This window comes from Equus przewalskii, chromosome 14 (genome assembly GCF_037783145.1).
Source record: "Equus przewalskii isolate Varuska chromosome 14, EquPr2, whole genome shotgun sequence".
Classification (NCBI taxonomy): domain Eukaryota; kingdom Metazoa; phylum Chordata; class Mammalia; order Perissodactyla; family Equidae; genus Equus; species Equus przewalskii.
This window is the reverse complement of record NC_091844.1, coordinates 84,119,506-84,134,619: the sequence shown is the minus strand read 5'-3', so window position 1 is coordinate 84,134,619 and position 15,114 is coordinate 84,119,506. Positions and strand designations below refer to the sequence as shown.

The 15,114-nt window shown below is 39.9% G+C and overlaps 1 protein-coding gene across 35 annotated transcripts in view; it reads right to left on the bottom strand.

Annotated features, from left to right (window-relative positions):
• Positions 1-4,143: 4,143 nt before the first annotated feature.
• Positions 4,144-15,114, bottom strand: part of KIDINS220 (kinase D interacting substrate 220) — a 117,847-nt gene continuing 106,876 nt past the window's right edge. For 19 of the 35 annotated variants that reach the window (XR_011526769.1, XM_008517628.2, XM_008517630.2 and 16 more), the window contains one exon: positions 10,392-13,414. Coding sequence is in view for 34 of the 35 variants with exons in the window: in XM_008517628.2 (XP_008515850.2) it covers positions 12,152-13,414 (1,263 nt within the window). In the remaining variant the exon portion in view is untranslated. Of the gene's footprint in view, positions 7,745-8,644; positions 8,702-10,391; positions 13,415-15,114 lie in introns of those variants that run through there. The other 16 variants (XM_070574530.1, XM_070574543.1, XM_070574532.1 and 13 more) reach the window with 3 other exon arrangements.

The following is a 15,114-nucleotide window of genomic DNA, read 5'->3' as shown; positions in this document are numbered from 1 at the left end:
GGGCCACCAAAGTGGAGCACGTGAACTTAACCACTTGGCCACGGGGCCAGCCCCTGCATTTCAATCAGTAGAAGATATTGTACCAAGAAGGTACAGCATTTCGGCAGGAGACGAAGACAGGAGCATGTACCTGGGCATAGGAGGAAGTGAGGACAAACTCACAAAAATAAGGACCATCTGTGAATTTAGTTTCCTGAAGATCTTTGTAATATCCAGGAAATACTAGGTAAGAGGACAACTTTAGGCTTAGAAATTGATTTGCACAGGAGTCAACTGGGGCCATACTTTGAATGGCCTTGAACATCCATCGAAGAATTGGACACTTTGAGTGATGGGAGAGTCATCACCTCTATGGAGCAGGAAATGATGAACTCTGCATTTTCAGAGGCTCCATCAGCCTTTGTGTGCAGACTGGAATGAAGAGGTGGGAGGCAGGTGGTGGTGTGGCTAGATTCAGGTGGAGGGCCCCTGAAGGGTTGGTCCGGAGAGACACTACAGAGAAGAGCTAAGAGCTTACTGACTGCTGGGATGAGGGAATGGGAGACAGAGGAAGCAAAGATAACTCAATTTCTGAGCCTGAGTAACGGAGATGATTATGGCACCAACGACAAGAAGGAAAACACAGCAGAGAGAGTTGGTTTGGAGGATGGTTTTGAGTTCTGTTTTAGACAAGCTGCACGTGAGGTGACGGCTGACATCTGGGTGGAAATGCTCAGCTGGTGCTGGAGGAAGGGGAGGTCTGAGAGTGTGTTCTCCTTGCCACACCCATCGCACAACATCAGCGCCTTGGATCACCCTGGTTTCTCCTTGCATCATTCCAGAATGAAAGGTCCCAATTTAGTCTGTTTCCAAGGGGCAATCTCTGTGCTATCACTCAGAGCAGTCACTCACTCTCAGCTCCTAATACCTTTGTCAAGCTTTCATGACTGTCACACACTAGACATAGACTTACCCCAGGGAGGGTTAGAGATATAGTAAACCTGAAAGAGTTTTTTCTTTTTATTACAAAAATATATGTTTTTAAAAAATAACTCAAACTCAGAAATTTGTACAGAAAAAGTCCAAACTCTTGCACATGTACACTCAGAGACATGTAACACATTCATCAGACATTGAAATAAAAATTGGAAGCAACACAATATCCAATAAAATAAATAGATAAGTTATAAATATTTACATAATAGAATACTATTCTTCAGTGAAAATTAATGAGTCACAACTATGTATATCAACAGGGATAAACTTCACAAGCTGCTTAATAAAAGAAGCAAGTCAAGCATAAATACTAACAGTATGATCTTATTTGAGATCAAAACCAGGCAAAATCGCCCAAGGACACATATACATCAGTGGTAAACCATAAGGTAAGCAGAGAGATGATTATCACAAAGCCAAGGGAGTGGCACCTTTGGGGTGCTTCCAGAAGAGACGCACAAGAGTCTTCTAAGATATTGGCAGTTTCTATTTTTTAACCTTGCTGTGGTTACACTGACGTTTGTTTCAGTATTGTGGCATAGTGAGAAATACATTTGTTCTTTGAGCCAGGTTCCTGACACAGGGCTCCTAAATCCCTGGGAATTTCCTGGGTGATAGGAGCATCTTTTGTTCTGATGGGTGATTCGCGGTGGGCTCCTGGATAGCTTCAGGATAGGGCTGGTCACCAGAAAGACCAAGCCGAGGTTAGAAACTTGGAATTTTCAGCCCCACCTCCCATCCTCCAGCGGGGAGAGAGACTGGAGATTGAGTTCTGGAAGACACATTGGCTGCTTTGAAGTCCAAATAGTGCCTCCAGGTCCTGGAGGAAAGATCGCCTTATTTCCAGTGATAGGGATTCACCTACGAGAGGGATTCTGATTGGTGAGCGGGGCTGGGATGAGCCATTTTCTTGGCCTAAGGCTAAAGATGCCTGGCTGGAGCCCACATCCTGTGACCACACGGTCTTCCTGTGCTCTGCCAGACGTCTACAGGCGGCAGGTGGAGCCGCTGGCCTGGACAGAAAGGCTGACTCCCATCTCGAGTGCAGGCGCGCGGGCCCGGGGCTCCCAGCTGCAGCGAGGTGGCACCAGCATTGCAGGGGGTGAGCAGTCAGCGGGGCCTGAGCGGCAGGAAGGCGGGAGGCAGTGTCAACTCCTGGTGAACATTAGCATTTACGAAGTCTAAAGACAAAAATCTGGTTCTACAAGCCAGAAGATGATCCAGAGGAAGAAGATTGTTATGGACGGAACGTTTGTGTCCGTCCACCACTCCCGCCGCCGCCCCGGTTCATATGTTGAAACCCTACCCCTCAATGTGCGGGCCTGAGGAGGTGTGGCCTGCCGGAGGCAATCAGGATTAGGTGAGGCCATGGGGCGGAGCCCTCATGTGGGAGGAGCGCCCTTATAAAAGTGACAAGCGCGCTCTCTGCCTCGTGAGGATGGAAGGAGCGCTCGGCTGCCTGCATCCTAGAGGCGGGTTCTCGCCAGAACCCCACCGTGCCTGCACCCTGATCTTGTACTTCCAGCCTCCAGAGCTGAGACATAAATTTCTGTCGTTTATAAGGTACCCAGTCTGTGGTACTTTGTTATAGACGAAGAGCTAAGACAAAGGGAAAATGAAGCTAAAAGGGGCGTGAAAGTTAACCATTCTGTGTAGCACAAAAGTATTGGTAATAATATGACCACTTTCTAATTTCCTCACTTGTAAACACACGATTTCTTCTCCTTCCAGCTGCCCGTGCTTGCCCTTTCAATACCGCCTGTCTGCAAATAGTTCACACAGCGTTGCAGAGGCGGAAAGGCCTAGTGGGGAACATGCATTGGCTTTGGCGTCAGACCTGAGTTCAGCTTTGGGCTCTAACGTGTGACAGCTTCCAGACATTGGGAAAGGTTTCTAACTTCTCTCAGCTTTAGTTCCCCGATTTATAAGATAGGAAAAATCACTGCCTCTCGATATTCTTGCAAAGGTTAGTGAGCGAATGTTTGCAAGTGACTAACACATAGTAAGCACTGGGGAAGTAATACTAATTATCAAGTCCGCTGTCCTCCATCATTCATAATTTTAATAGATGAAGAAACCAAGGCTGACAAACAAATGGCCATCTGGTAAATAACTAACAGAGCCAGGCCCATAACTCAAACCTTGTGACTGAGTTCGGTGTTGTTTCACCTGCAGTGTATTGACCAACCAACTCAGCAATTCAGTGATGGGCTTAATTGAACCAGCTCTCTGGCAAGGTAAAAGGTTAGTGCATGTGCACACGCATGCACACACACACAGCACCAGATTAAATGATTCTTATAGGTTATGTTCAGGAGATCCCATCAGTGAGGACGGTGTAGGCAGACAGAGGATTCATTCTGAGATACACAGCCTTTAAAGGTCCAGGATGGCCTGTAGACCTGGACCCCTTTACTGCCCCGCACTGAGGCCGCCATGGTTCAGGGAAGAGGACGGGGGAGGAGCTGAGACCTGCTGTGGGAAACCCGGCACTCACTCAGGGAAGCCGTGAAGACTCAGGTGTGTGTGATGCTCTCCCCCGACGTTTTCCACGCAGTGGAATGTGGACACAGATGCACCTCCGACCCGGGTAGGACAGAGCGATGGGACTGGGGGAAGGGAAGGAGGCAGTGTGGTGTGTGGTGAAAAAATCATCAGATTTGGAGTCAGGAAACCAGGGTTGGTGTTTTTGTTCTGTTTACAAGCTGAGTGACCTTGAGAGTGGTGTGTCTCAAACTCCCACAGCTTCAGTTTGCTCAAAAATGAATATAATAATAATCATCTCAATGTTTTAGGGAGGAGTTATAAAAAGCTAATGCATTATTATGTAAAAGTTAGAATTCTGCATCTCAGTCTCCTCATCTGTAAACTAGGAATAGTAACAGTATTTACTTTATAGGCGTGTTAGGATTTAATTAGTTAATCCATGTGAAGTGTGTCTAAAGTGTCTGACTCAAGTAAGCACTCAAATTATTGGGCAGATAATTATATAACACTGACTTGTTCCCCAACCACCGTCTCAATCCACTGCAGTGGATTAGTCTGTTGGTTTCTCGCCTCAGTGACGAGCTCTCGCTGTGAAGGACAGGGTTTCGTTTTGCCTATTTTCTTCCCTCTCCTTAGGAGACAGTGACCAGAATCATTTGAAAAAAAACTCTACTGCAGTAATGATTTTTTAAATAGACATATATTACTTATCTATTAACATTTATTAAGCATTAATACTGTTAAATAATAGAATATAAAGAAAAACACACATCGTAGTAGTTAGGATTATAATCTAACACAGAATACTGACAATAGACATATAGAAGGGCAAGTATATAAAAGCCATACCACAATAAGACTGTGAATAAAATGAATATTTCCCACATCATGTACAAACTTTAATGTAGTGGTCCAAACCATGAATAATAATGGGAATAAATGATGTTAAAAAAAGTCAATAGATTTTTAACAAAAATTGAACATTGTTCCAAAATAACTAGTGGGAACAAAGATGTTTGATGTTGAAAAGAAAAGATTTTATCTATAAATATAATTCACACAGCTATAGATTTTTAAAAACTTATCTTTCTTAAACAGCCCTTTGAGAGACCCTAAACTCTATTTTACAAGTTAGACAATGATGATGATGCAGCAAATTAAACTAAACTGAGAATGTATCTTGGAAAGATGTAAGAATTAACTCATCCCTAACAGGCTCAAGAACCACGAGGAAAATGTACTAAGACGAGGGGCGTTCTGGAGCCACATGCCGGGCCTTGAACCCTGCCTCTGCCACTGAGTAGCTGTGTGCCCTTGGGGATTTACTTAACCTGTCTCTCAGTTTCTCATTTATAAATTGAGTATAATAGTAATTACTTCATGAGGCTCTTGTGAAGATTAAGTTGATTAGCACATGCAGAGGTCTGAAGTGTTCAATAAATGTAAGCTATTTTTATTATAATAAATGCATAACGATACTTTAGATATCCAGCATGAATACAGGACGAGTAATAACTGATAAAACATTCAACATAAAATGTTGCATTTGGGAGGTCAGTTGACTATGAATCATCCCTAGCCCGTGGCTGTTGTTGAAGATGTAACTCCACTTGACCATCCAAGCATTAAGATAAGATTGTACTCCATCCCTCCAAGCAAGACTCCAGCAACTGCAGGATGTGTTGTTACTTTAGGAAACATCAAGGAAAAAGTGCTGCCATTGATGCTATGGACTGTAAGACATTTCAGAAAAGTCAAAAGCTGAAAAAATGTGCATCCTAGAATTGATGAAATACTAATAGGAAAAAACTGGAAAGTGGTCAAAAGAGTTATAGATTGTAGAAGAGTTTCTTTAAAAACAAAACCGTAAAGTCTAATTTTTCCATTGACTTCTAAGGGTGGGAGCTGTATCTCCTGGGTAGGAATGGTCACTAACGGCACTTTAGCTTCTCGTTAACTACCGATCCCCACACTGGAGGCAGGAGCCTCGCAGGACAAGGTCCTCCACATCTGCCAGGTACAAGGAGAAGCAATCGAGAGTCACTGTCACCACTGTTCCAGGAGGAAGACACTTTAAAGAATGGATAGCAACAGAGAGTCTATATTATAAATATTTATAACCAAACCCCCAAACCAGGCAGATTCTAGACAGTCTGAGAGTCTTTGGATATAAAAGGATTCTAGAGAAGTAGTGAAACCTTCTTCCCCATTCTTAATCTTGCTTAATTCTCTCTGTGATCTGCTCCACATTAGAAATTTGTTAGTTTCTCAGATGCATGGAAAGAACTGGCTAATTGAACGCTACCCTCTACAAAAATCCTTCTTCTAGGTTAGATGTTATGATTTTAACAGACTTCCCTACCAGAATGAAAACTGCATACAGGTAAAATTTAAAAGAGATGTCAATAAAAAGAACTGACTGCTGATAAAATTGAAAACAAGCTAAATCAGTGTTTCATTGGCCATGGATAATCCACGCCAAGTGTCTAAGTGGAAAACGTCCCTCCAGTGCTCATCAAAATGTTTGCTCTTCCTCAGGTCACCTAAGTTCCCAGCCTCCCTTGCAGCTCAGCCTGACCACATGACTGAAGGCCAATGGGATGGGGATACACCACTTCCAGGTCTGCACAATGCAAACTTCCCGTGTGGCCCTCCACCCTCGTGCCTCTCCTACACATCACACCATGCAGGAGATGGGGCAGAGGACTCTGAAGACTTGGAGGCTGGGGGAACCACAAGATGAAGGAAACTGGGTCCCTGAATCTTTATGTCAACTTAGGTGACATTGGACCATTACAGGAACAAGAAATAAACTTAAAATATATTAAGTCAATGAGGTCTGGGGTTTATTGTTCCAGTGGTTAGCCTATCTTATTAAGAAATTTTCAATCAACACATAATGGCCCACTCATATATAAAATATTCAATATAGAATCCCAGTATAACATGCTTATTCTAGTTCAAACCCATCAGAGTGGTCAACCTGAGATAGGGAATGAGAAAGCACTGAGAGGTGGTCAATGAAAATAATAACTAATCCTACTAAATGCTGAAAAGCTGAGCTACAGATAAGATAAACCTCCATATCAGATTTTCTGGATGATCCTCATATTAAATATCCCCACAATAATGACGTACCCCAATCTGGGCTCAGAGAAAACATGCTCACCCTAGCTAAGTTATACCTGAAAATATTTTCAACATCCTAAAGTAAAATGTAGAGTTGTGCCATTTTAATTTGATACAATTATATTAACTTATAAGATGGACAGCTCCACAAAGGAATAAACAAAGGACCCCCAGCACACAAGAGGATTTTAAAATATAGCCTAGCACTTTCAACGGCGCTTGTCGAGACGGCCGTGGACTCCTTCCCTGCGAGTTTCTAACAGAGCATATCATGTCCTGAAAGGTTCCCAGAGTGAATCTCTGTGAACAGAAAAGCTTATAGGGGCCAGACAGGTAACAGGGTGGGTATAAAGTGGTGGGAAGGAGCGGGCCTGTAAGAAACCACAGCAAAATGCACAATTTTAGGCATTCAAATTCAATATTTTTAAGACACAGTGTAGGATTTGTGGGCAGACTCTCCTAGGTTAGGTAGACTTTATTCACTCACTTAACAAGTATTGACCGAATGTCCACCGGCTATCTGAAATCCAGGATTTGGTCTAGAAGCTGTCTGGAAGTTCTTTCCCATTCTACTGCTCTAAGGAATGCTTTATGGTAAAATAGGATGAATACATGACAACCTAAAAAAAAAACTAAGACACAAAAAGAGTGAAAAGAACTCAGGTAAAAGAGGAAGAAAAACACAAAGAACTCAAAAAGAAAATAATTTCTTTAAAAATAAAAAGTTTAATTTGCACTAAATATAACATGCAGTCTATAAATTCTCAGAAACACAGCTTAAAAAGTGTCAGGAAGTATGATAATTTTGAAAACCACCACCTAACTTTTCATTAGACATTTGACCAAGAAGATGGTGTAAGATATGACATGTCAGGTTATGTATACTCTATTTACATACTTTTTTGCTATACATCTGGCTATTTCATAAAAGGAACACTTCATTAAAACTAATTCAAATTCTGCTAAAAACAAAGAAAACTGGCAGAGGTGCACAGATCTCTCTTCTCCAGCGACTGGACAGCAGGCTTCCTGCACGGGAGGCAGTATCTTCTGTACCCCTTACGTTTGCTGAGGAAGCCAACTGCGAGAAGTTAACCGAACTGTCAGGAGGAGCGGTCTACAGGCAGGCACTAAGAGCTAGGGCCCTCGTGGCCTTGAAAGAAAGAGGTGAGTAAGTATAAAATACATGTTAAAATTAGAAAATGAGCGTGGGTCACCAGGATGCTCTTAATTATTTCAAACAGCTTCTTAATTTGAGTAGCATGGGTCACGTAATTCTGCATTCTTTTTAAAATTTCATTTATTGAAGTTCTACTAATTCAGTTTGATATATTATTTTGTGTCTTGTTAAATCCTGGCAAAACTAAGAAACGGCTCCTAATATATATCACTAGTGTAAATAACAATACAAAAGGCTTATTTAGCCTCAGAAAATCCAGAACATAGTGTATGCTTTGTAAACAAATGACTGCTGATTATACTCCATAGGCAGACTCAGAATATTTTGTGTGCGTTAAAATAATAATGCTGCCTTTATTATACAATATTATGTAATTCATGTTTTTGCCCATTTTGGTCCTCACTTAGGTCAAAATCACTGACACTTTTATTGACTTGTAGAGAGTCATCCTACTAACAGTTTGGAAACAATTGCTTTTCCTCCGACTGACCCTTTTATTCCTGTATTTTCTTAATGCCTCCCTGGACCTGGAGCTTCAGGAGACAGCTCATCCTGCAGCCCCACCTAGGCCCCTGTCGGTAAGTCTTGCTGCTCTGAGGGCCGAGAAGCCCTGGTTCTGAAACCCTCCACCCACCACACAGGCCTGGGCGCGCTGACTCACCATGGCGCTCGCCAAGGCTCTGCTTACTAGCAATTTTACTTGAAAAGCTTTGACCATGTAGGTGACAGTGTTTAATTTCTTACAATTTTAGATGTTTCTTACCTAGCTCTATTTCTTAAAGTGATGAGAATATAAATTCTCTAATTGGTGAGAAGTGTTTTTCAACAGCTGACTTAAAACTACTTGGCTTTGAAGACTACTTTTTTACGTACCTCCGTTTAAACTGGATCCTCTGAAGAGCTATCTATCTGAAGGACAGCGTTTTCCTCCTAGGCATGAAAGGGTTTAAAATCATGTAAGATTTTAAATTCTCTTTCTAGTCAATCAGTCTCAACCAAGGATTCTCAACCTTTCTGAAGTGATGAGCCATTAAAAGACCATCCAAGTTGCTGGCTCACTGTTATATAAAAATTTCTTTCTATTTTTCAATTCATTTGCATAATTATGGCCTATGCTTAAAATTCTGAGGTAGGGAAGGGTAGGGGGCACCACAACCTAGAAATTAAAAAGGAATCATTTCAGATAGCCCCCACCCCTACCTCACGCCAAAAGTTTCCCCAGCTGTTTCTTCCCTTCTGCCAAGCGCCAGCATAGTCCAGGAGGGCAGGGGGGACACAGGAGCCTAGACATTCAGTCTCAAGTGTTGGCCAGGAAGTTTCTTGTATGGCACCTTCCCTTTCCCCTGCGTATCCCCTCACAGTCACTCACCGCAAAGGAAAGAGGAACCGTGCCCTCTAGTTCTCTCTTTTCCTGGTAGTTATGTTGACTTACTCAACAGTTAGCCAGAATTCAGGGATTTTTAAACTCTAGGATACTTCTAAATAGGCTGAGAATTCCTGGTATTACCAAAAATTATGTGGTCTTAAAACCTCCTAAATTTAGTATTTTAGCCAGAAGAATAAAAGATTTAATTTCATTCAAAAAATATTTTCTAATGGTTAGTATTTGTAAGAAAAAAATCATGATTACAAAAATATTTTACTGCAGCACTATAACATGCAAATTATCTAAAGAGTTCTCAACTCAAGCAAATAAGTTCTTAACATTGTTTGGCTAGGCAATTAAAATTATTCTGACCACTATATAAAACTCACACAAATAAAATATGACACAAAAACAAATTTTCCTGTTAATATTGAAAATGTTGGTTCAGTTAGAAATGCTTAAATTTCTCAGAATTTCACAGCTGATCCTTAAACATCCAGCATTATTAAAATTGTATCAACTGAGGGATACCAACTGCTTTTCATTTCTAGTCTCTCCTGCAGAAAGGTTGTCCTCACAGGTACCACGCTATATGTCCAAGGAGAATGGATTTGGCTTAACACTATGTTACATGAACAGAACTATCTGTGGCTTAAAGTGAAGGTAGAATGGTTTATAAAATACGGTAAGACTCTAAATGATGCAAAATCTAAGGGACCAGCAAGATTAGAACACCGATTTTCTTTTCTATCATTTTTCACCCAGCTTAAAGCAGAATTTTGCATATGTGAGAATCAGACTGAGCTATACATTATAAATAGATATACACACACACACACAGAGACATGCAGATTCAAAGGGATGATGGTGTGATTCAGTAACCCATCTGGTTTTTCAATTTCTGTAACAGTAGGAAAAAGCACACTTTTCCAGAATGTTCCTACAATAATTAAATTGATATCTTCCGAGGATCTGGATAACCTTCTTCCTGCAGCTACAGAAATGCACAGTACAGAGCTGAGCTGTCTGGCACTAATGCTTCACCAAAGCACATTCGGGCACTGAGACCAAAGAACCAAGTCTCAAAAACACTAGTGTCAGGACACTTCTGCCAGCCACACGACTGCCACATGAACCTGAACGTCTGGAAGGAACTTTAGACATATGACAAAAGAAATACACACATTACTTTCTCATTTTTAATCAAAATGTGAATCATCACCATGGTAGTGAATAAAAATTCATGAGTCAGAATAGCATGCAAATTTTTTATTTTTTTCTAAATCTATTCGTACACTTAATACTCTAGTATTAACTTCACAAACAGTATAAAGAATGTACCACAATGATATTAAGCTGTATCTACTCACCTGAAAAGGAAAAAAATATTGCCTCTGAAATAATTACTAATTCTACAATATTGCAAACTAATAAACACTATAAATACTAAAATTTTAACATTTCAATATATAATGTCTGTAACATCCTGCCTTTTTCTTAATTGGTTAAAACAATTTATTAAGGTCATGCAAAATAAACACTTTATAAAGACGTTAGATTACACTCAAACATCAAGACAATGAAACCCAAGAAAGCAACTATTTATTGCAATGACTGGTCAAATAAATAATTTATTCAGCATATTAGTAAAAATCCATTAAGTTATAAACATCGTAAATGTAACACTAAATTTAGGTAATCACACATCTACAATCTGATCTGTGACTGAGGATATACTGCCAAAATTAATTCACATAAGTAAGCTACGTTAAAATGACAAAAAATTTTCAATGCATGATGACAGGGTACATTCCTAGTCCACACACTACTGAAATGTGATCGTTCTCTCAACTCTGCTAACAATAAATGGAAAGTCATATCAGTTTTATCTTCTTTTTACCCTTGCTTTGTTACATGTTTTTTAACTTTTTTCAAAAGAAGCACTTCCTTTCCTATGATCGTGCCCCAGAATTAACAGGCTGATTTAGGAACAGATGAAGTAGATAAACTCTGCCCCCCGAAAGAAAGCAATGATTTAGTTTCACCTAATTAAATATTTCCTTGTCATTTGTCAATTGTCACTGACCTTCAGGATATAATTATTTCCTCATTCTCTCATTCCATAAATATTTATTAGTGCCTATTATTACTACTCATGTCTCCCTGATTCTCTGGAGAAAGAGTTCCTGTTTTTTCCCTCTCAGTACTAGGTTCACTAACAAAAGTTGGGCACACAATTCAAGAGTTACAGGGTAGCCAAGAGTGGGTTCCTTGGCAGGTGGATGGGGCCTGACGCCAGGTCTGGGATTTGGAGAGAAGAGCATCCGGGTCACAGGAAGGTTACTGGCCCCTCCCACAGGCCACTCTCCAGCAGCTCACAATGGCTCAGCGACTGGGACTCTAGTTTGGACACTGCCGACTCACTTTCTTATCAATTTTTAAAGCTCTCTTTATCATCTATTTTCTACTTAAAACTGAAAAACTCTTTGATAAGCAATTTGTCTATTATATGGAGCACTGTTTCTCAACTGACAGAGCATGTACCTTTAGTCTCTGGGCTACTCCATAACCCGTAAATTCTTATCTTTCACCCCTCAAGAGCAAAATTTGTGTCCGTTCTAACACCATGTCTTCTCTCAAATATTTGATGAGTGAATGTTCTACAAAGGGGGTCTCTAAGCTTTTTATTTTCTGTGGCAAATTAAGCCTTTATCTTTAATATTTCTGGCCTATCTTTATACTCAGATCTTGTCTCAAAAAATTTTAGGAGGAGTGCCAATGAAAGGTATAATAACAATAGTGAGTTTTCAAGCTTCTAATTACAAGACAATGGAGGCTGACTGATGAACCATCCTTTCTTATACTTTCCTCTGTTGTGCAGTATATGCCTCTTTACCAAAGCCTTCTCATCCATTAATTATTTGTGAATGAAATGTATGAAGGTGACGTGCATAGAACTCAGGTCAATTTTGTCATAGAGTATAGTGATACTATTCTACTTTTGCTTGTTTTCCTTAAAGAATGCTTTCTCTTTCTTCTCCAAAGCCTGTGCTATCAGAAGAGGCCACCGCATGGAGCTCTGAAGAATCCTTTGAGAGCCGTGTGTAACTTGAACGTTGGCTTCGCTTATGAGTCATGCTTTTTAGATTTTCATTCTGAATAGCAGTTGGGTTGGAACTGGAACCAGGCCGCAAAATGACTTGGGAAGTCTCCCTAATTCCCTCCATTTCATCGAAATTCTGATTGGCTCTATTAGCTGGAGCACTGTTGTTGTTTAGAGTCACAGTACTGGGTGTGCGATTCAGATTGTAGGCTTTTTGGCATGCTGGCCAGTTTTCTTCAGGGCTGCTGGCTATCAAGCTACATTCAGAAGGGCTTTTCTTGTCTTCTGAACAAATGGACATCCGAGCTATAATGGGATCTTGCAGGCCGCTCAAGCTATGTGGCATTCCCCGTTTTCCACCGTGGCTGTCATCTTCAAGCTCTATGAGATTAGCCTTTTCGAGCTGGGAATCATCAGCTGCTTCATTGTGAAGAGAGTGATTGGGGGAACTTTCGTTGGATCTCACTCCTGAATCGGATGAGTCCTTTTTGTCAAGGAGGGCATCTGATAAATACTCTTTTGCTTTAATGAAGGTTCTAATTGGCTCAGCACTGTGTTCTGGAGACTTTGACACTCTCTCTACTTTCCCTTCAGCTTTTTTATCTTTATCATCTTTGAGCAGTGGAGTATTATCCGATTCTTCTGTGCCAGATTCATCTTCATCACTTGGAAGTTTCTGATAGCGCAATCCACTTCCCTTAAGCTTTAAATCTGTCTGGAAGAGACTGGACCTTTCTGAGGATTTCTTGACTGGGAGAAGCTTACTGCCTGATTGATCCGATTTTTCATCTTCTTCAGTGATAGGATCCAGGGGTGAGGCATCATTAGTGGAAACCCCTGATGATGAATAATCTATAACATCTCCCCTCTTCATTAAAAATGACTTCCTTCCATCATCTTGTTTTGGTTCACTATCCTTTCCTTTTTCTGGTTCTAGATTAGAATGAATGGAGCCCCCTGATGAACTCTGACCCATATAATATGTGCTGTGTGGAGAAGATCTGCCACTAATTGTTGCAGAACCTGTACCCCCTTCTAACTGAGACATCTGAGCGATATATTCTCTATAGGCATCTCTATACTCGGCCTGCACCTTATCAGTAAGCTTTGAAATTTCAATACTGGAATCCTGAGAATTGAGACTCGAAAGACTTGGGGTTCTGCGAGTTTGTGACTGTGAAGACAGAAAAAAAAATAATTTAAGAATTCAAATAAGCAAAAAAAAAAAGCCATAATAAACATCAGCTCAGTAAATATACACGTTTACTAGGAATGTTTAAAGCCCTCAAAATAACAAATTCTTTTAAAAGAATTCTGCATAACACAGTTTAATAAAAGTTGTAAACTTAGGGATAATTTTACTGTTATTAGAAAGCTTTATACAAATTTTAATAAAATTGGTTTGTTAACATTTAAAAATATAACTAAACATTGTGTTAACAAATAATCTTAGCATTTGTTTTTATAACTTCAAACATTTAACTTTTATTTAAGGTAAAAGTCACCTTCATTGATAAAATATAAAAATTCCTCTTAGAAAAGAGAAGGAAGATGAGAGTCAAGATATACCTCAAAAACAATACTCAAGTCTTCAATGGATGTTAAAAAGAAATTTTCTCAACTTGTAAGACATGAAGTTTCTGTCAAATTTCAATTCAGAGTAAGAAAATGTACTTGAAATGCCAAAAGAAAAAAATAATTTAAAAAGAATAGAGTATAACAGAAAAGATAAATATAGGATCCAAATGAACAAAAATGGAAGTCATGTGACCAACAGTCAGGTCCTAGTAAATAGAGAAATGAAATATTTTTAAAAGTTTGATTTCCAATGTGAAGTTTTAGGATTAGAATTGCTCTAGATCCCAGAAAAGCTAATAAATGAGAAGTAAAAAGTACAGATTAGGAAAATGGAGAGGGAAAGGGAAGAAAAAGAATCAAGGATGATTAAGAAGGAAAAGAGCAAAGGCTTAAACAAAGAAGCAGAAATAAGGGGAAGAGCCTTCCTTCCACAGGGAGAAATGACCTGTGTCCCTGAGAAGGCCCTGCGACAGGATTCAGACCGTAAGCACAGTGCCAGCCTCCGCTCGCAGAGGCAGCACGGAGATACCCCACTTTCCAGGGGTCCGTGAGTCTACACTGATTCCACAAGAATATCACCATCATTTGCCTTTTCACCCTCATCCTCACAACAGCGTCCAGTGGCGTTTCCAGAGTCCATGATGTGTGACACCACAGCACACTTAGCGCAGAGGCAGATATTGGAATCTAGCTGTCTTCCACTAAGCCAGGCACTGAAGAGATTTGCAAAACAATACCATTTCACTAAATTTTGTTTTGTTTTGGAAAATATGGCCATCTCTCATAAAAATGTTACGTTAATGTGTAACTTCTTTATTTTAAAATAATAAATTTTTTTAAAGTTCCTCTGTTTTTATTTCTAAAATAGTAAATAATGAAGGATAAAACTTACACAAACAAAAGCTCTTTGAGGTCTTCGATAATTTTTTGAGTGTGAAGGGATTCTGATATTAAAAAAGTTTGAGAACTGCTGCATTAACAGGAAGGCTGTTGAGGGCAGAGTAGGAAATACCAAGTATGGAAAAGCAAAGCCAAGGATGAGGAGTTCTTAAGAAATGTTAAAAGGAACCAGGGAAAAAAGGAACTACCAGTTGTGGAAACAGAGAGACAAAAGGGTCAAGTGTGGACTTACTTTATTGTAAAATTAGGGAATTTTTATGTTAGTCAATACCCAACAATAAAATGTTTCCCAATAATCAATGTTTAAGTTGGCTTCCCAACTTAAATAAGGTAGATATTATATAGAAAAAGATGACAACAAAAAAAATTTTTATTATCAAACCAAAGCAAACAGCC